Source organism: Impatiens glandulifera, chromosome 7, assembly GCF_907164915.1.
Source record: "Impatiens glandulifera chromosome 7, dImpGla2.1, whole genome shotgun sequence".
Taxonomy (NCBI): Eukaryota; Viridiplantae; Streptophyta; class Magnoliopsida; order Ericales; family Balsaminaceae; genus Impatiens; species Impatiens glandulifera.
Genome location: NC_061868.1, coordinates 35,274,034 through 35,296,437, shown reverse-complemented (window position 1 = coordinate 35,296,437; position 22,404 = coordinate 35,274,034). Strand labels below are relative to the sequence as shown.

The 22,404-nt window shown below is 28.6% G+C and overlaps 3 protein-coding genes across 4 annotated transcripts; 1 reads left to right on the top strand and 2 right to left on the bottom strand.

Annotated features, from left to right (window-relative positions):
• Positions 1 to 4,118: 4,118 nt before the first annotated feature.
• LOC124909803 lies at positions 4,119 to 5,202 on the bottom strand. Its single transcript, XM_047450440.1, has 2 exons — positions 5,050 to 5,202; positions 4,119 to 4,256 (listed from the first exon to the last, which is right to left on the bottom strand). Exons 1-2 carry the CDS (start codon positions 5,200 to 5,202, stop codon positions 4,119 to 4,121), a joined length of 291 nt encoding a protein of 96 aa, XP_047306396.1.
• Positions 5,203 to 14,879: 9,677 nt separating this feature from the next.
• LOC124910210 (heat stress transcription factor A-8) lies at positions 14,880 to 18,012 on the top strand. Its single transcript, XM_047450823.1, has 3 exons — positions 14,880 to 15,361; positions 16,839 to 17,710; positions 17,796 to 18,012. Coding segments are annotated over exons 1-3 (1,089 nt in total). The 5' UTR covers positions 14,880 to 15,145; the 3' UTR covers positions 17,797 to 18,012.
• A 1,402-nt stretch (positions 18,013 to 19,414) lies between these two features.
• Positions 19,415 to 21,655, bottom strand: LOC124946027 (cyclin-D-binding Myb-like transcription factor 1). 2 transcript variants are annotated; one of them, XM_047486577.1, is made up of 2 exons: positions 21,515 to 21,655; positions 19,415 to 21,247 (listed from the first exon to the last, which is right to left on the bottom strand). In XM_047486577.1, exon 2 carries the CDS (start codon positions 20,368 to 20,370, stop codon positions 19,615 to 19,617), a length of 756 nt encoding a protein of 251 aa, XP_047342533.1. In that variant the 5' UTR covers positions 20,371 to 21,247; positions 21,515 to 21,655; the 3' UTR covers positions 19,415 to 19,614. The 2 variants fall into 2 exon arrangements, with proteins under 2 accessions (XP_047342533.1, XP_047342534.1); XM_047486578.1 differs by having other exon boundaries at positions 21,515 to 21,652.
• Positions 21,656 to 22,404: the final 749 nt, after the last annotated feature.

Sequence of the window (22,404 nt, the reverse complement as noted above, 5' to 3'; positions counted from 1 at the left end):
TTAGAGGGTCTCTCAGGTAATTTTCCCTAATAATCCTATTTTAAATCACATAAATTATCTTTATTATATAGACATTACATTAAGTTTTTAAGAAAACTAATATAATATAATATAATATAATATAATATAATATAATATAATATAATAATGATATTATCACAATTTATAATATCGTGATAATATCTTATATATTTATATATATTCTTATAATCTAACAATTACAAATAAAAAAAGTTAAATTTCTAATCTTTGTATTATCTTTCCAACATTTTACTATTTCCCTCCCCAACTCTTTCACATTGTTATGCATATAATTTACATTTAATTGAGTTATTTATTTTTGTTTAAATAATAAAGTATTATCCATTTCTCCATCACTCTTTTTTGCTGCATATCTTCCCAATAATTAATGTGAAACGATGACTGTAAGTCTGTTAGTCAAGAAATATTGGAATTGGAAACCATAGGAGTGAAATATATAAATTGTAATAAAGAATTGAATAATAAAATTAAATTAGTCTATTCAAGAATGATAGACACAGTTTTGGCAGTTGTTTTAACCATCTATTGTGTTCACATGATGTATACTTATTAGTGTGAATGGTTGGAAATATAAAACGTGTATATTGGAGTACAAGTGAAATGAAGAAAACTAACCAGGTCTTTGGCATATATATATATATATATGCCCTAACAAAACAAAACAGCTAGCTTGACTAATGACTTTTGTAAGTTGAGTAGGTCCATTTAACTTGTCACCATGTTATAATGTTTACGTGGAAAGAGGGAGTTGATGATATGGGCCCGAATTTGTTTTGGGACCATGGAAACCTATAACATAGATTAATTTTACCAATTATTTTTGTTAATTCATATTATTAGGAATACCATAAACTAAGGTCTAAACAATTCCTCTTACTATTCATAAATCTCAATAATAATAATAATTATTAAAGATTATAATATGAATAATTTATAGGGAGCGACGGGGTAGAACAACGTGACTGTGACTGTGACTGTCACATTGAATTTCTTTTTAAAAGAAAAAAATTAAAAAAAAAATTACAAACTATTTTCTTCTTCCCCACGCCTCTTCCTATTTTTTGATCAAATCTTTTTTTCTCTTTATCTCTCATCTTCTTCTTCCCTCTCAAAAGTCAAATGCACAGGAGAGAGAAGAATGAAGGAGAAGACGCTGTATTTATTAAGGCGGATCAGATATATCTGATTTATTTTTGACGTTTTAAGGAAATCAACGATATGCTTCATGACTACATTCCCAGCATGAGCCTCAGATTCGATTACGATGATGACTCCTTAATGTCCTCCGAAAGCACATTGTATCAATAACCGCTCTTTAGAGGGTCGGTGAAACTTCTCTCTTCCTCACTTTCGCACAACGATTAGTCGTCATTCAAGTGTTTCTCAATCACGGACTTGAAGAAGAAGATTTTCACTAGCATGTCGAAAAGGTGCGGCATCAAGAAAGGGAAATGGAGGTAACTCAATAATGATATATTCGACCGACCTCATTAGGCATTCTCATGGCCCCTTCTTTAGATCTCCATCATCAAAAGCCAACTAAAATCTCTTCAAATGCACATAAATCTCTTTCTCAATGTATTATTAATTGATTCATTTCATTTCTTATATTCTTCTTATTTTCTATTGTAAAATGTTGCTGCATTTTAATTTATAAGAAATTATAGTTCATTGTTATTTATGAACCTATACGTTCATTGTTATTTATGAACCTATACTGTTATGTTTATGAACATGAAATGTTATGTTTATTAACCTGAAATGTTATTTTTATTATCATGAAATAACACTGAAGTGTAATGTCTGATAAACTGAAATGTAAATCTGATAAACTGAAGTGTAATGTCTGATATACTGAAATGCAATGTCTTAAATAATAAAATGTAATTTCTTCTACACTAAACATTAACGTTTTGTAAAATTCAAATAAATAGTATTTTAAACTGAAATTTAAATTTTTATATACTGAAATATAAGTAAAAAATTGAGAAAGATTATTATGTCTGATATACTAGAGTATAAATCTTATTTTATAATTAGTAAAAATTTGAAACATTCAACATTTTTTTTTTGTTATAAGTATTTTTATTTTTATTTAAAAAAATATAATTAATATGAAAAAATATTAGATGTTTATATTTTATTAAATTATGTCACTTAAATATTTTATATATTTTAAATGTTATAAAAATAATAATATTTTATATTTTTAATTTAATAAAAAAATTAAAAATAATCATAATTTTAATAACAAAATTATATTTATAATTTTTCTCTTATAAATTCAAACGTTATTAATGGGAATGAGAATGTTTAAAACTCTTAACCAAACACTACACTTCTATCAATCATACTCATTCTCATTCCACACAACTATCAATCTCAATCCTATTCTCATTTCTTTATTTGAACCAAGCACCCCTTAAGATTTGACCAATAATAACTATATTTTTGATAGAGTAATCAATTCTTTAAATATTTCATGAAATAATGATTAAAGTAACCTTATTTTATATTATCTTTATTATAAAATTAATTCAAGTCATAATAATTAAATAATTTTCTATAGGGATTTTTTGTGAAATTCTTTTGGCAATATAGAAAAAGTGGTATTATAGTAAGTCAATGTCTTATATATGTGTGATAATAATGTGACATCGACAATTCACCTACTTTTGCATTGTCAATGGTGATTAGTATATAAAGTCTTTTGTGAAGAATGATTGTGATTCACTAGGTGATGCTCGAGTTTTTGAGTAGTTGTTGTGAAGTTTGGTTTAAGGCAACTAATATAGCAAGAGATACATATTTAGGTTACCATCTCGATTATTTTTGTGTGGACTATTTAGTTGGAGAGAAATCGTCGAACCTTCAATGATTGTAATCGTTCTATGCGTATTATTTATAACGTTGTTATTATGACGTTTTTTAATATTTGTTCTGTAAAATCGGTGTAGTAGGTCGGGAGTTATTCATTTTTCTTAAGGATCTATGAACTTGATAATCTATTTGGTAACATGTTTGAATATTTTTTAATATCATGATTTGTTGTTGTGCTTAAACATGTTTTTATCGTTTTTAATATTTCATTTTAAAAAAAAATTAAAATAATTCTATTAATTTATGAATTTAAATGTGACTTCCTACGACATCATCTGAACTTAAAACGTTTTTGTGAAAATTGAACTTATAATATTTTGTCTCTTAATACGGTTGAATCTACCTTAATTATTCCTTTTAAATTAAATCTTTTAAAACTCATTAAAATATATTTTTTTAATAGATATTTAACTATAATATATATTATTTTAAATATTTAACTCTTACTATAAATGTGAATGAACTTGTATAAATAGGAGGGATAGTAATATAGTTTAGACTAAAAAATTACAATTATTTAAGTTTCATATTTGATTTTTTATTGAAATATATAAAACTAATATTGTCTAAAGTTATTATGTTAGCATCTCTTAAAAAAACATGTTAGAATTAACAATTATTTAAAATAACTCATTTTGATCATTAAACTTGTGTTGCACATTCATTTTGTCAACTCATTTTATTCTTAGTTCAAATTACCCCATAAAATTGCAAACTGACTTAATTAATTAAATCCTCAACACATAAACAATTATTGATAAAACTATATGCATCTATTTTCTAACATATAGATAAACTAGACAAACAACCTCAAACCTAACAATCCACCAAATATCATACCCAACCCACTTAACCTACCCATACAATCAACCCTAATTAACCAAATCCCCCTTAAAAAATTCTTATTTGTGAGATTTATAAACTTTAAGAGCAAACTCATGGATTTTGCGATTTCAACATATCCCAAATACCAAATGTGCATACATCAAATTTAGAATTTCTTAGGACAGTCCTGATCAAGATAGACTATAAAGGTTTACTTACTTATGTGATCAAAACAAACACACACACTGGATCATGTACTCTAGAATTTAACTTTTTAAACTTAAAGAAATTGATATTCAGAATAACCATGAAACTAATTTATAAGTTTACATCAAATTCATATCCTACTTTCTTAAAACTAAAGATTTTGTCTAGTGATGATCAGATGTAGAGGAAGGCCCGACAATGGAACTGAGCTCAGAATACATGGTCTCGATGAAATCTGAGGTTTCTTGCATTGGCTTCTCCATTTCTTCCTTCAATTTGTCCAGAACTTTACAGTAGCTTTCCTGTTAATCATAAATCATGATATATACAAATCACAAACAATTTCTTTCTTTTATTTTGTTTAAAGAACAATTTCTTATATATCTAAAATTATGTTAATTAAATGACAATTAATTTTTTCTAATATATTGTATTAGTTTCTTTAATTCAGTTTAATTAGATGCTTATAAATCATTTCAATTGATCATCACCATGAAGTTGTCCAGGTCTGGAGATTTGGCGTTGTCGTTAACATTATCGAGCTTTTTGTCTTTTACAGATTGTGTAATAATTTTGTCGGCGACAATCTCCTCTTCAATGTCACCCAATGTCACCTGCCATTATATTTACGCACGTCGAACCAAACTAGTTAAAAACAAACAAGAACATTTGCGTCAAGTCTAGTCAACATAAAAAGAGATGATAATATTAGCTATCTATATCTCTTAGCTAGAGTTTATCGGAAAATAAACTAAAAAAACAACAATTTCCGTCAAATGTATGTTCGTGTTGATAAAAGTGCAACAAAAACAAAAAAGATGATTGGGTATTAAGATATGTGTTGAACTTGGTTATCTAACTTATGACAGCAGTTTTTGTTAGGTTTTCAATCAACCTTAAATTTTGTGATATTTCAATAACTATAATAAAAATGAAAAGTGGAAGTAACACAAATATAATTAATGGGTATTAAAACATGGATTAATGAAATGTTTTCAATATCATTATCGATTTATTTTGATTGTTAAATGTTGAAAATGAAATATTTTTTCTAAAAAAATAAAAAATTGTTTGGTGGTTGGGTTTGGAGTTTACCTTCAAGAGATTTAGATGAGCATTGACTAATAAATCATACAATGGATGACTAACTATTCTCTCCTTGAGTAGAACATGATCATTTGGAAGCTCCATTGAATAAACCAAGTTTTCACTTTCCTTGTGATCATTAACACCACCGTCGATATCCATGATCGATCTTTTTAAATTTCTGGTTCTTCTGTCTGGCCGGAGATGATGGAACAGCTATGTATCTCTATTTAGAGTATGTTGGTGCTAATGAAGGCATGATTAATTTATGGTCTTAGAACGGTAATATTTAGTACGTACGGTCTGCTGCCAGATATATACTTTTTCTAACTTTAGAAGTTAAATCAGCTTGACGTTTGCATGCAAAGATAACCCATCAGATCAGAACGTTTCCTTTTCTTTTACTATGAAAGGAACGTCACATGAATATTGAAACTTTCTCAGTGCCCCTCCTTTATAAGGCAAGTTTTTTTTCTTTCTTTTAAATATATTCATTTGTTATTTTCTTGGGGTTTGTATCCAAATGGAGGACTGGTCAGTGATCACTAATTCACTATTCATAACTGTTTATATGATCAGTTCACTATTTAATGTTTTGAACTTGTCATATTTTATTTTATTTATATAACATATTATTACGAGGACGGATAGAAGATAGAATTTGGGAGAGGGAATGGGGGAGAGAATTATGTGATATCACTTGATTGGGAAAATGAAAAAGTGGGAGAAAAGAGAGAAGAGAGAGAAATTATTTGATTTTTTCAATCAATCACGCCAAGTAATTTCCTTTCATATTCCCTCACCCAAATTTCATCTCCCAATCATTTCTAGTCACATTCATACTAATAGTTACAATTTAAATTAATATATTTTGCTCATCAAATTCTAAAAATGTTACACCTATATAAATTTTTTTATATAAATATAAAATAGAACCGTAAAATAAAGAGTGTTAACGTATCGTCTAGCGGTGCTCCAAAGAAGAAGAAAACGAGACACCGCTAACGATATAGATGAAGGGGCCACATTACCAACACCTTAGTAACCAAAGTTCTTTTGGAAAAAATTGCCAAATTAAAAGTTTATGTATATATGTATAGCATAACTTGGAATGAGCAAAACCTTATGATTGTGAGTTGAAGCTCCATATATGTTGACCTATGTTATTCCATTTATCCCCAAATGATGTGTTATCATTCTTATTCTTTTTATATAATATTGTCTATTATATAATCATCAGAAAATGAATTCTTATTCCATTTAGGTTATAATTTACCCTTTTCTTTCGTATTTCTGTTTAGAAATTGGGAAAATTACTTAGGCGGCCCTCGAATTATTTTTATCGCTCACTTTTAGCTCTCAAATTATTTTTTGAAACAAATCGTCTCTTCAACTTTTAGAAAGGTCACCAATTGCCCTTCCGTTAACTTTTTGATTAAACATAACGACTTAAGCTTAATTTTTTTTATATATTATCTTTAATCTTATTTTTTTTATATTTATATATATAATTATTAAATTGTTTATAGATGATATTATATATATATATATATATATATATCTTTTATTATTATTATTATTAATTTTTATATTTATATAATTATTAAATCTCTTATATATATATATATTATTTATTATATATATATATATATATATATAATAAAGTTTAAAAATAATTTATATGTACTATCTTTAATCATTAATTATATATATATATATATATATATATATATATATATATATATAAATTTATAGATTATATATTTAAAAAAATAAATTGAAGATTAAAAGTAATGGTAATCTTCCAATTACTCAATTACTTTTAACCCTTAAATTAATTTTTAAAATATATATTATATAAATTATTTTAAACTTTATTTTATATAGATATAGATAAAAATAAATAATATATATTATCTATATATTATATAAAAGATTTAATAATTATATAGATATAAAATTTAATAATAATATTATATATACGCGATTTAATAATTATATATATAATATAAAAAATAATATTAAAGATAATATTTTAAAAAATAATGTTTTAAGTTTAAACCGTTATGTTTAACCAACGATTGACAGAATGACCATTTTTAACCTTTTTAAAAGTTGAAGGACAATTTGTTTTAAAAATTAATTTGAGTAAAAAATGAGCGAGATAATTTGTACTTACATATTTTATCATGGTTAAAATGACATTCATTGCAGACGAGTAAATAACAATAAATGTTTAAAATCTTTTTATTTTATTTTTTTTATAAAATGGTAATATAATAAATATGTCATCGAGATCAAGTCACATGACTTTAAATGGATTGTAGAATCTGGTAGCGCTACAATTCAATGTGACTATTATAACTAGCATGAATTAATATTATACATAAATATTTTAGATAAAATTAATATTATTTAAATATAATTAATTTAAAATTAATTTTAGTTTGTAAAAATTAAATTTAATCTTAAACTTAATGTTAACATATATTTTATCCCTTCGATATTCCCACTTAATTCCTCAATGCACCCACTTAACCCCTCAATTGACCATAATCTTGTGACTCATACTTTTTCATATATTTTTTTATCTATCGGGGAACCACTCACCAATCTTAGTCGACCTCAATTGATGACACATCTCTTATCTCTCGTCAAACTCAACCACCAATCTTAATTCCGACCTCACACTCGACAAACCACCCACCACCCACCGACCTCCATCTCGTGACCTCACACTTTCAAATGCTCGCCAAACCAACCACTAATTCTGACCTCACTCGACAAACCACCCACCACTCAGCCTCCATCTCGTGACCTCACACTTTTAAATGATCGTCGTACCAACCACTAATTCCGACTTCACACTCGACAAACCACCCACCACCCGACCTCCATCTCGTGACCTCACACTTTCAAATGCTCGTTAAACCAACCACTAATTCTGACCTCACACTCGAAAAATTACCCACCACTCAGTCTCCATCTCGTGACCTCACACTTTCAAATGCTCATCAAATCAACAACTCATTCTGACCTCACACTCGACAAACCACCCACCACCCGACCTTCATCTCGTGACCTCACACTTTCAAATGCTCGTCAAACCAACAACTAATTATGACCTCACACTCGGCAAACCATCCACCACACGATCTCCATCTCGTGACCTCACACTTTCAAATGCTTGCCAAACTAACAACTAATTCCGACCTCACACTCCCTCCATCTCGTGAACTCACACTTTCAAATGCTCGCCAAACTAACCACTAATTCCGACCTCACACTCAAAAAATCACCCACCACCCGACCTCCATCTTATGACCTCGCAATTTTAAATGCTTGTCAAACCAACAACTAATTCTGACCTCACACTTAGAGATGACAATGGGTACCCGTATGCCCGATATGCATGGGTACCCGATAGTCGGGTTCGGGTGTTTTCAATCGGGTTCATGGTTGGGGTTGGGCATGAGGAGGGGGAGAAGGTACCCGATCGGGGATGGGGTGTGTGCAAAACTCAAACCCAATACCCGACTAAATACACCACACTTCAACTTTAATTTTTTTTATATTCCCCAAAAAACATTTTATCTACATAAATCTTCAACGTTTATTTTAATAACATAATATTACTCTCTCTCATCATTCTTTATATTCAATCTCTATTTTTTCATTTTCCATTCTATTTCTTCTCCACTCTTGTTTATCTTCTTCAAAATCTACAAAAATAAGTATGTAGGTAAATAATCTTTTTATCTTTTTATTTGTATTTTTAACATTTCAATATTACTATGTTAAAATTATTTATTATGTTTTTTCTTTAATCTTTATAATCTTATAAATTTTATATCGAGTAATAGGTACCTGTCGGGGATCGGGTACCCGACGAATCGGGGATGGGGATAGAAGTTGAGATATCCGTCGGGTTTGGGGTCGGGATCGGGTAGTGAATTGAAAATCGGGTTTAGGGATGGGTACTTTACTACCCGTCAGGTAGGGTACCCGTTGCCATCCATATTCACACTCAACAAATCACCACCACCCGACCTTCATCTCGTGACTTCATACTTTTAAATGCTCGCCAAACCAACCAATAATTCTGACCTCACACTCAACAAACCACCCTCCACTCGACCTTTATCTCATGACTTCACACTTTTAAATACTCGTCAAACCAACCACTAATTTTGACCTCACACTTTCAAATATCTCGTATCTTTTGTTTAAAAGTTGCATCACCATATATTATAGTCAATAAGGCATAGTTGAATGTCAATCAAGAATGATTGAAGTTAAACCATGTCAGAGATATAGTTATGAGGAAAATGGTTGGTTATGTACTATAGGTTGATGTGGAGGAGGTGAATACGTCAAAACCATCTACCTAGCTACAAAGAAACTATATTCGATTCTGAAGTTGTTCAATGATTTGCAGCAATAGAAGTATTCAAGTCAATGTGAAGATTTACTAAATAGACTTGAATATTTGGGTTAACAAAAAAGTTGTTAAGTTATCTTGGAGACAACTCTAGATCTAGAAGAGAGACGATAAATTATTTGGGCCACGTCGGGTATTGACTAATGCATATGGGACACATTTAGCATTGTCTAATGAATTTGCGCCACCTTTTACATTGTCTAATGCATCTAGGCCACCTTTAACATTGACTAATGTATTTAGGTCAACTCTAACATTTACTAATGCATTTAGATCATCTCTAGCAATAACAAATGCATCTAGTTCACCTTTATCTTTGACTAATGCATCTAGGCCACATCTGACGTTGATTAATGCATATAGGCCAACTCTGACATTGACTAATATATCTGGGTCACCTCAAGAATTGAGTAATGCATCTAGGCCACATTTGACATTGAGTAATGTATATGGGCCACCTCTAGCATTGATTAATGCATCTAGGTCATCTCTAACATTAATTAATATATTTGGGCCACCTCTAGCATTGACTAATACATTCGGGTCATCCGATATCGGCGAGTGCATCTGGGCCATCTGACACCGGCGAGTGCATCTAGGCCATCAGAAACTGATGAGTGCATCTAAGTCATTTGACATCGACGAATAACTTTAGGTTTGTTTTATTTAAATTATCCTGAGAATAAATTTAATATTATAGTGTAAAATGTATGTAGGTGTGTACAAAATGTATAAAGTTAAAATAAAGTTTTATTTAATATATTTTATTTAAACTTTTATAATATATTTTATTTTAGTTTAAATATTTATTTATATTAGTATATTTAATCTTAATTATATATATATATTATATTTATAATATTAAATAAAGATATAATATGTTAATATATTATATTTATATAATGTATTTTATTTTAATATATAATATATAAAATTTATTTTAATTATTTAATTAATTATTATTAATTTTAATTATCTATATTTTATGTTTATAAAATGAAGTAATTATTAAATTTAGAGATTGAAATGTATAATGAGTGGGTTTAGTGAGAAAAAGTAGGTATTTTAGGAAAATGAATAAAATGATGTGTATATTAAGAAAACATAAATAGAAGTTGGGTAAACATGAAAATGTTTTGAAATGTAGGCTGACTCTAATGGGCTAGATATCAAAGGTAACCCATTAGAGTATTGAAAACTAAAAAATATTAATTTTTATTAAACTTAACGTATTTTTATTTATTTTTATAAATTATTAACATAAAATAATTATTTATGTAAGATAACTTTGTCATGTTTTTTACAAAAATTGGATAATAGGTTAAACATATCGCCCACAAACACTTAACCATTTAGCTTATTAGGACCTCACCTCTTATTGTCGTTAAAATTTAACAAAAACTAATTAATTTGTTATTAATAAAATTAATGTTATTAAAATTAATTAACAAACAAATTAACTAATTAACTATTTTGTAAGATTTTTATTATTTTCTACACGTCCACACCGAAGAGGGAAGAAATGAATGAACATGTCAAGATGATTCATATTATGTTAAAGATATACAAAGACTCAAAGAGAAGAGTCAAACAAGCATTAGTTGCCAAACTAGGTAGAAAGGAGACCCTCGTGCAAGATCAAAGGTCAAATTATAGTTGAAGGAATTTTGAATCAATATGAAGATCTTAGCTTGGAATAGATTCCATTAGGGTTGTAAATGATGTGAATAAGTGTGACACAATATGATATGCACTAACTATCTCGAATTTGAACATTTTGTGTTTACAAGAAACTATACTGGATGTGACTTTCTTTAGGTCAATTTGAAGGAATTGAAATTGTAATTGTCAATGGTTATTAGCCTCGTCATGGCTTGTGAGTTTGGGACAAAATGTTTGTGTTCTTATCAATCTTTTATTCTTGACCATTTATATTATATCAAACTTTTTCTTGAGTAAAGATTAATTTTGTTCAAATGCAATAAAATTTATGTCGTTTGTAGAGATTTGGTTTCTTAGGCATGTCATATTTAGGATTGATTCAGCTTATTTTCAGTTTATCGAAATAAGTTTATTCAGTTTATTTGCATGTACATTTGATAAAATTTATCTTATTTAAATTTTAAAAAATAATATAATTTAAAATAAATAAGATAAATATATTAAACTTTATTAATATATAATTTTAAATATATATTTAATATGAATATGATAAAAGAATATATATATATATATATATATATATATATATATATATATATATATAAAAGTTTTATTATGGCTAAAATTTAAATATATAATACAAAATTATATATAATTTATTAATATTTGATTTGTTGTGAGGGGTGATATATAAATTTTTGAGGGGTATTTATGATAATCTAATTTTAAAATTTTTTTTATAAAAGATATCTAACTTTTAAATAAAAACAGTAAATCAAATGAGCTCCAACACTCATCATTTTCATTATTCTATAAAAAGGTTTTGCCACTGATTTAAAAAATAATAATAATAAGAAAAAAGCTCACTTAGACGTATATACTTGTACAACTAGCTCACTTAGACGTATGTACTAATAAAAGGTCATTTAAACATATGTACCATCAAAAATTGACTCATTTAGCCTCTTTTAATAATCATGGTTAATTTTTATTTTTAAATTTATATATTTATTAATTAAATATTAATATATTTTCTCTCTCCTTCTTTTTCATTAATTAAACTAGGTAATTTATTTTATTTTTAAATTTTTTATTATTTTAATATTAATTTCTCTTTTATATTTCATCTTCTTTTTTTATTAGTTTTTATTTCTCATATTTCTTAAATTCTCATTTTTTTTTTTTAATTAACAACTTATTTATGAATTTTATATTTTACTGTAATATTTTTTTTGAAGGGGTTTTTCTTATTTAATTTAATATAATATAAATGAAAAAGAGTTTATTCTTATTTAGTTTAATATAAATAAAAATGAAATTAATAATTTTTTATTTAATTTTTATTCACGACTTATATTAGTAGTAAAAGAATTGTTTTGTCTAATATTTAATTATTAGACTTTTAGTGTTTGATGAATGAGTTTTTATTATTATTCAATTCTTAATTAATTTATTTTTGTGTTGAAGGATTTTTATTGTTGAAAGAATTTTCATTGTTATATTCAATTATTGGGATCAAACAATTTTAAAATAATTAATAATTAATGTGAATATAATAAAAATATATAAAAAAGAAGATAAAATATAGAGTTAAAATAATTAACGATGAATGCTCATATGTATACAATAAAATTAAAATAATCAATCATAAATACTCATATAGAAATAATAAAAAATTATAAAAAATATAAAAATAGAGGGTTCATTTATTAGTAATAAATGAAATAATAAATGAAAAGGAAAGAGAGAGAAAATATATTAATATTTAATTAATAAATATATAAATTTAAAAATAAAATTTAACCATGATTACTAAAAGAGGCTAACTGAGCCAATTTTTGATAATACGTACGTTTAAATGACCTTTTATTAGTACATACGTTTAAGTAAGCTAGTTGTACAAGTACATACGTTTAAATGAGCTTTTTTCCATAATAATATCATATAAAAAGTAATATTATTTATATTTATTATTAAATTGCCCATAATATAAATCTTATCATTCATACTTTTCATTTTATATATATATATATATATATATATATATATATATATATATATATATATTTTTTTTTTTTTTTTTTATATTTGTGTGTAAAAAAATGTAGAGATATATTTTTAAATTTATGTATTATTATAATAATAATTTTATATTAATATATAAAAAATTAAAAATATATTAGAAATAATGAATAAAATGATTAAAAATATATAAAATTAGGGATGTGAATGGTACTCGTATACCTGAGAACTGTGGATACTCAATGGTCGGGGTCCAGTATTTAAATCGGGTTCATGATCGAAAATGTGAAAGCTAGAAGGTTACCAGTTGGGTTCAAAAATGAGAGGGGTGTCAAACCCAATAATCATTATAATTATTAAAATAAATATATATTATTTATTATACTCACCAAACCTTCACATAAATCTAAATATTTATTATTCATTATTATTCATCATCATATGTTTTAATATCAAAATGTTTATTCTTAATCTTTAATATCATTTTCTCTACAAAATGTTTTTTCCTTCACCTTATTCTTAATTTTAATATTAATTTTTTTTACAAAATGTTATTTCACTCTCCTTATTCTTAATCTTTAATATCATTCTCTCTACAAAATGTTATATACTCATTCTTAATCTTTAACATCATTCTCAATACAAAATGTTATTTCCTCTATTCATTCTTCATCTTCAACATCATTCTTCCTAAATTTTCAATATTATTCTTTCTAGTTTCTTCAACATTATTTTTTCTAGTTTATTCTTCAATTATAATAACTATAATATCGATATATTTTTCGACCACTGCAACATAAGTATGTGTAAGTAATGTGACATTTGTTTATATCATTAGTATTAAAGTTATATTTTCTTATTTTCAACATCTAAAATCTTATAAATATTCGAGGGGTAATGTGGTACTCGACAAATCGGATATAAGAAAAACAAATAGAGGAACTCGTCGGGTAATGTAAAGAAAGTTGGGTTCGGGGATGGGTACCTCACTACCCGACGGGTAGAATACCCGTTGTCATTCTTAGATGAAATAGATAAAAAAAAAATGAATAAAATAATTAAAAATCAATGAAATAGATGAGAGAGATAAAATAAAATGATTAAAAAAAATTAAATAAATGAGAGATAATGAATAAAATAATTAAAAAGAGAGAATGAATAAAATGATTAGAAAGAGTTGAAACAAATGAAAAAAATAAATAAAAAATATTTAAAATTGATGAAAAGAAAAATGATAAGATTATAAATTAAAAATTGAGGAGTGAGGTTGAAAAAATTGAGTTTAAACAATAAATGTGTTTGATTATAATTTATACGTATCGATCTCGACAACTGAGTGATACTAATAAAGTTCAACCTTTAAAAAAGACACATAGAACAAAATGATTATAATAAAGTGATTGTTTATGTAATAAAGTGAAAGTGTATCCCAAACAAATAAATAAGGCCGATATCCATTCTTCTAAGAAATGAAAAAACAATGGGTCCTTAATCCTAACCAAACAACCCCTTATGTCCTCCTTCGACTTCCTCCGTAGATTGGTGATGGGTTTAGTTTCCGAGTGATCTAACGGTCATTATTTGGTCTTTAAAGAGTTCCCATTTGTTGCTTTTTTGTCGGCTAATGAATTGCTCCACGACAGGTATAGGTCCCTTCCTGGTTGATATTTCCATTAAACCCTTTCTTCTTCTTCTTCTTCTTCTTCTCGATTTATCTAGGTCTTCGTCTCTTTTCTAGCTCCTTCTCTTTATTGTTAATCATTTCTTTCTTGACTAATCATGTGTACATATGGTCTCTTTCTTTGATCTTCATTCTTTTTGAACAATTCTCAGGTTCGACTTATAACCCACCTAGCTGATTTCTTCTGAACTACGAAATCTTCCTCTTTTTTTTAAAAAAAAGAATTCTTTTCGCCTCTTCAGTTTGGAGATCGAGTTGGGTCAATCTTGGTCTGATTTACTGGAATAAGTAATAAAATTATGGTGAAGTCCATGGAGAATGGGTCTCTTGTACCGCCTTTCCTGTTGAAATGCTATGAGATGGTGGATGATCAGTCGACAAACGACTTGATTTCTTGGGGAAAGACTGGTGATAGCTTTGTCATATGGAACCAGACTCAGTTTCAGAGCGAAATACTTCCTCAAAACTTCAAACACAATAATTTCTCCAGCTTCGTTAGACAACTCAACATATATGTGAGCTCTCTCACTCTCTTTCTGTTTTTCTTCTTCTTCTTTTTTTATCATGAAGCCTTCATGTATGCTGCAAGTTCTATGTTGGAAATTGTGTGTAAACTTAGATGCTTAGTCATATAATTCTAGCATATCATTTGGTTTGGTTTTAGCTAATTAGACTTGAACATAGTTTCTTGCAATTGCTGATTATATCATTTGGTTCATTGATGAATAGTGTAAACTGGATTAATTTAGGATTTTTTCTTTATTGCTGCATTTTTTTGGGAATCTATTATCATAGTCTATTGTGGAAAAGTGAATTCCAGGATGTTTGAGAATAGACTCTTGCCTTAAGCTTCCATGATGTTTCATTCTTTAACTCCACACTCTCGGTTATCTTAGTATGATTGGATTCATAATTCTCTCGCATAAAGAGAAAGGGAATGAGCAATCAAAGAGTAAATCATCACTGTTTTCTCTTCTTTCCTTCGTGATGAAAATAAAAATAACAAAAAAGCGTGTATGTCAAGGTAGCCAGAGATAAATTGATGTCTAGGAACAACTTTAGACCTTTCCCCAATTCACCTCATTCCCTGCCAAAGCTGTTGAGAAGTTATTCATACTTCTCGACAGTCTATTTGCATTGATCAAATATGTTATTATATGAAGACAAACTAATAGTGTTTTGAAGAACTTGTTAGTTGTATCATCTTCCATTCCAAATGTCTCTAAGTTTCACATTCAAATATACTTTATCAATATTATGTTTGACAACACATGTATGTTAATAAGAATGACATCATGAGGCCATGGGTAAACCAAAAGGATGTATTGCCCCTTCCCAACTCTATACTTGAGAGAAATTTACTTGTTTCAAGTCTCGAGATTTTCTTTTTCTAGTCCAAAAAATATCAGATTTATGTTCAATTGACGAGAAGCTCATTTGATAACATTAGATTGGATTTATCTAACCCAAAGAGAGTCTTGATTCATAGATATAGCCAATAAATGTTTGATGAAAAAAGTTTTGTTCCACACCCACACCCAACTATTCTTAAATCCAAAACATCCACATCCAACTCATTTCTTACATCCACTTCCCATATTGCCCTTTCAGATAAAATTTCTCATCTTTAGGTTCGGTAGATTTGTGACTATCATCCCACCCGGAGTAGTTCACATGGTTTGAGTCCTCAATTAAGAGTTGAGATCTCATCTTCGATTCTCACTAAAAGCAACTTGATTGAAGGGTTATGGCGGTGGGATGTTGTGCTAGACTTCTCTAGAAAAAAGTCTGGTCTGAGAATAATTAACAGAAGTTTTGTGACTTTCATTGGGATCCTCAAGTGCTCTTTCTTAATGGTACAAAATAGCTGAATTGGATTTTGGACCAAAACATGAATTTTCATGATGGTTGTATTAATCAAATCTCATATTATCATGTAAACAACCCTTTTCACTTGTTTTGTCTTATGTTCCTTTCCTTTAAAAATTGCAGGGGTTCAGAAAGATTGATACTGACCAATGGGAGTTTGCAAACGAGGGATTCATTAAAGGCCAAAAGCATTTTCTTAAGAATATCTTTAGAAGGAAGCAATCTCAGAATCGCAATCATCAGCAAAACTCTTCTCAGGACGATAACAATGGGGATGCTAAAATTATATGTGAAGACGGCAAGAAAACTGAGATCTGGAAAGAAATCGAAACTCTCAGTACTGATAAGAAAGCACTAACGGAAGAGCTGATTTTGCTGAGTCAGCACCAACAAACCTCTGAAAAGAAGTTGCTTGTACTAAGAGACCAACTTAAGGGTATGGAGGAAAACCAACAGCAGATGCTTTCGTTTATAGTTATGGCCATGCAAAATCCAGGTTTCTTCGTTCAGCTACTGCAGCCAAAAGAAACCAATTGGTCTCGTATGTCTGAGACAGGGAAGAACGCATTCAAACGGGTTTTTGACGAAGACGATGATGAAACAAATGATGGTTCGGATGGAATGATTGTGAGATACCAAACGCCAAAAGATGAATCAATGAACTATCTGAGCCCTCCAGAAAATTCTCAGGATTTGGATCTTTCCTCAGATGAAGTGAAAGATATGTTCATGAATATTGATTTTACGCCAATGCCTTTTGATGAAAAGTACCTGTCGATGGACAACTTTTTTCTTCCAAATTTTCCTGAAGGAGGTGAGTCTATGTTGGAACAGCTTCTTTTATCTAGCTCTAGCTATTTGGAAGAGAATAAAGAAGAAGGCTGTGAGAAGAAGAGTGATGTTGAAGAGGAGACTAATCTGGAGATGGGATTGAATTTAGATAAAAATGATTCTGCGAATATGGAGCTAATGCTTTCGGAATGCAACCTCGACTAGTAAGTTCAATACTTTTCTGTTATAAATGTGAAATCATGGGTGTTAATTATAGTAGATCTTAACAATTTTTGTTATATATTTCAGATTGCTATTAGTGGGATTGATGAGGAAGTTCTGAAGATTGTATTTGCATTTTTCTTTTACCAATCAATAGTTTTGGGAGAATGATGGGTTGAAAAAGAGAGTTATAGTGTTATTATACAAGCCATTTGCTCTTTCATAACATCATAATACTTTATAATTATAGATGAAAACTAACAATATATTATATATATGTTGAAGGAAGATATATTTGAATTTATGTGCTTACCATTTTGAAGTCATAGCTCTACTTAAAGTAGGTTTCACTCATAGTAGTTTAAATGGTAGGATTATTGAAATAGGTTTTATTTAGAATACTAGCTTAAGCTGGAAGAGTAAATTTTATAAGAGAAAAGTCACTGTTAAAAAACTATAGTTTGGACTTTGGTTAAGGATTTGTTGGTTTTGCAATTATTCTTGATTTTAATGCTTGAGAATTAGTTATACTATTATGATTTTAAAGGATTTTCATGAATTAGTTATATTATTATGATTTTAAAGGATTTTCATGAATGGCTTATTTTTAATAACACTTTCTTTTTCGTGTTCTACAATCTTGTTCATATCTCTATCATTTTCTTCAATCCAATTTTGATTTCCAAATGATATTTACCCATTATTTTGCCAAGGTTTTTCTCCTATATCATCTTCCACTACCTTTTTTTTTCCTTACATTTTTCTAAGTACCTAGTACGACCTTTGTGTGTGTTTCAACTCTGAAATGTTCTCTATTCATGATTTGGAAGCAAAAACTTGTGTGTGTTTTAACTCTGAAATATCAACCTAACTAAATTCAGATCTATTCATGATTTGGAAGCAAAATCAAAAGTTTTCTTCTTAGTTATGAGTTTGATTTTGACATTTCTTTTTACCTAAATTGCTGAAAATACTGTCATTTGTTGCTAACAAGTCAAATTTCAGTATGTTTGAATGAGTTTGTTATGATATTACAATTGAACAAAATAAAAAATAAAAAAAACTATGTGTCCAAGATTATCCAAGAAATAAAAGAGTTGGTAATTGCAAGTATGGTCTTTCAAATTGGAGTAGATTTGTTCTTGGAAATGTGGAAAAGTAGATTTGTTGTTAAGAAATTGAAAAATTGTCTTTCAAACCTTAATCTCAAATCTTATAATAGAATTAATTTAGAATAGGAACCATTATAAGGACATCTTATTTTCTGAGAATTAGGATACGAGAAGGAAATTATTCTAACTAAATATAATTAAAATCTCATTTAAATATTGACAAAAATTTAGTGATAAATAATTGCAATATGTTGATGCTCAATAGAGATATTTTTACTATTTATTGTAAATATAAGATTTCAAATTTAAAATAAAATTGAAATTGTATTGAATAAACTAAATTTGTAACAATTATATCACTATCTATAAAAATAAATTTAAAACGGATTAAATATTAAATTTGTTGATAGTTTGGACGAAAATCTCAAATTTTGTACTCAAATATTAAATTTGTTCATAGTTTTGGCAAAAGTCTCAAATTTTGTACTCAAATTAAAGGTATATATTATAGACAAAATCTTATAAATTTTGTTATTTTATCCAAATTTTGTTTTATCATGAATTATACCATTGTGAAGAATGAAGGCTTACAAGTTAAAAAAACATCTTCATAACTACTAAAAAAAAAAAATAAGAGAAAAATATGAGTATTTAGTACAAGACTACAAGTTGATGAAACAAAACAAAGTTGTTTACCATAGAACAAAAATAGAAGAACATTTCATTGAAGTCATAGGCACAGAGGACGGTTCAGGAAAGGTCTTAGTCTCTCTGGCTTGTTATTTATCCCAAGTTCAAGGAACATAAGGTTTGTTATCCCAAATCTCTCTGGCTTCAAGCACATCCAATTTATATGATTGCGCTAGAATTTCAACTAGTTCAGGAAAGGACTTAGTCTTATAATTATGAATATGACGAATCATTTGGTTCCATCGCCTCCTACACACATCGCCCGGCCTCTGTTCGATAATATTATCCCAATCCACTTCTTCTACACTGCAAGCATCCAAGTTAAAAAGCATACCCAACAATCGATAGTCATCTGTATCAGCCCAAATGCCTTCTCTCACCATAGGAGACGTAAGTTGTAAGTACCATTTATTGCAGCAGTCTGGATTAGTTCTTGTAGATAACGTATCGCTAATCGCAGTCCAACCGATGTTGTCCCTCAACATTCCGTGTTTCGATCTCTTTTCTGCAAATACTTTTAGCTTCAGATCGGTGTTGACTAAATCGAATAATTTCTGGTATTCGTCTTGAGACCAACGTCCTGATTTCTTGTTTGCCAATTTTATTCTTAACCATGCATTCCTAATGTGCTTGAAATGGCGACCTGTTTTTTCCGCATGTTGCTTCCATTTTGGACCATATTCTGTGTGAAACTTTCTTAACATGTCGTAATCATCTTCATTCCATTTTCCATTATCGCCTCGTTCAAATAAAATGTGGGCTCGGCGATAAACAGCATCGTGAGGCCTATGGGGCAAAGCTAGTCCGATTTCCTTCCAGCAATTTCTTATTTCGGGATATTTCTTAGAGTGCATAAGCATGTATTGACCTTTTTCACCCAAGCTGTGATCACATATGTAGTTATTAACCGCTTCCGTAATCTTCTCATTCTCTTCGGGAGTAAACCGCTTACCTCGAATTAGCTTTTTTTCATGGTTCTTTTTTGGAAGATCGTCGTTGTCTAATGGAAAAACCTCCACTTCAGAAGAGAATGTAACTTTCTTGGATTTCTTTTACTTCTTTTTGACTTCCTCAATTGCTTTCTTTTTCCTCGACTGATTTTCAACTTGCTTAGTTACATCATTGACATTTTTGGTTGCTGACAAATCCTTCTTCATCATTTTCTTTTCTAACTTCCTCTTCTTTTTCTCAGATTCCTTACTCAAATCACCATCTTGATCATTGGCTTCCTTCTCTCCTTTGTGACCCCCATTAGCCTTCTCCTTGCTTTGTTTCTTCTTCTTGTCCTTCTTCATCTTTTCAGTCTTGTTTTTCCCATCCTCAATTTCAATGTTGCATTCATCCTTCTTCTTCTCCTTTCTAGCTTTATGAATCTTCGATTCCCTGGTGTCATTGCCTTCCAAGGTCATGTCAACATGATCAGATGATGGCAGACTCTTATCCTCAAGAGCTTTTAGCTTTCTGTTCCTCTTCTCTTCTCTGTGATCCGGGTTTAGTGTTGTGTCTAAAGCTTCTTTACAAACACCACCATCTTGATGAATTTTAGTCTTCTTTTGTTTCTTCTTTACTTTCTCATCATCCTTGCTCATGTCAACTGCATCACTGAAATGCTCAATGTCTTGCTTATCATGTTTTCTCTTTTTAGACTTCTTCTTCTTCTTCTTCTTCTCACTCTCAACGAAAGAAGCATCATTTTCCAAGGTCATTACTTGAATATAAACTTCCAATACAATTGACCTGGCAGAGAACACAAAGAAAAGAGACAAGCAATTAAAACTTGAGACATTCTAACGCATCCCCCCAATCTCCTCCCTAAACCCAAAAAGCCCAACTTTATTTGCTTTTGGAATCTTAATTCTTGACACAATGTACAACTTAAGAATTGAGTCCCAAATTTAGTTTTAGGGAATCAATTTTCTAAACCCCTGTTTGAAATCAGTTCAGAAAGAAGAAGAAAAAAAGACATTTTAGAAATTTCAGAAAGTTATAAGATCAGTTTTCTACCTCAACTTCCAAATAAAGAAAGTTATCCTATGTACAGGACTTCGATATCTTAGGTATCACTTGCAGAGAGAAGCGACGGAGAAGGACGTCTACCGGTGATGAAGGAAGAAAACTGAGAAAGAAGGAAGAAATTTGAGAAAGTTCGGCTGCTGTAAGATCCAATGAAGGCCACCCTGAGAAAGAGATTAGGGTTTAACATTTGAGCCGACCCTGCATATTATTTTGAGTTTTAATTGATTTAATTATTATTCTTATGTTTTTATATTTAAAATTTATAAAAATAAAAATATTTTAATTTAATAATTGAATAATTTTAATTTTTTATAAATTATTTTTTTCATTTGAACTACTTTTAAGTAAATATTTTCTAGTTCAACTAAATAATAAGTCATTTTTTCTAAAATAACAATCACTTTTCTTTAAAATTAAAAATTCTACAAAGATCCATATAAAGTCATAAAATAAAATAACTTTAGTGGTTTTTTCTTTCCTTTAGGCCTAGGAAAATCTATTAAATATATTTTAGAAAATTAATTATTTAGTTTTATGTTATTTTATAATGTTGTGTAACTATTTTTCTTTATTATTTAAACATAATGTAATAGAACAATAATGAATAAATAATAAGTTACAAAATGTATATTTGTGCATTGATGAATTTACTCTCATTTACATTTTAAATCTATTCAAGTATTCAAGTGGTAGAAGTAACATTTCCTTCATGCTTAACTAAAAAATTTAGCTCCTATTAATTTTCTTTTGTTCTCAAAATAATTTCTCCAATTCAGTATGGTATATGATCATTTTTATATTAATGATGTCTCCTTTTTTTAGGGTTAGGGAGATTAAAAGCATGCAAAAGAAAACATGAGCTTGAGTTTAAGTTGATA

Bases quoted from the DNA above. Each gene is read 5' to 3' on its own strand.
- LOC124910210 (XM_047450823.1), top strand. From the start codon at position 15,146: ATGGTGAAGTCCATGGAGAATGGGTCTCTTGTACCGCCTTTCCTGTTG. The intron at 15,362-16,838 runs GTGAGCTCTCTC...TAAAAATTGCAG, and splicing joins TTAGACAACTCAACATATAT to GGGTTCAGAAAGATTGATAC.
- LOC124909803 (XM_047450440.1), bottom strand. From the start codon at position 5,202: ATGGATATCGACGGTGGTGTTAATGATCACAAGGAAAGTGAAAACTTG. The intron at 4,257-5,049 runs GTAAACTCCAAA...TATGATTAACAG, and splicing joins CTCATCTAAATCTCTTGAAG to GAAAGCTACTGTAAAGTTCT.
- LOC124946027 (XM_047486577.1), bottom strand. From the start codon at position 20,370: ATGCTTATGCACTCTAAGAAATATCCCGAAATAAGAAATTGCTGGAAG.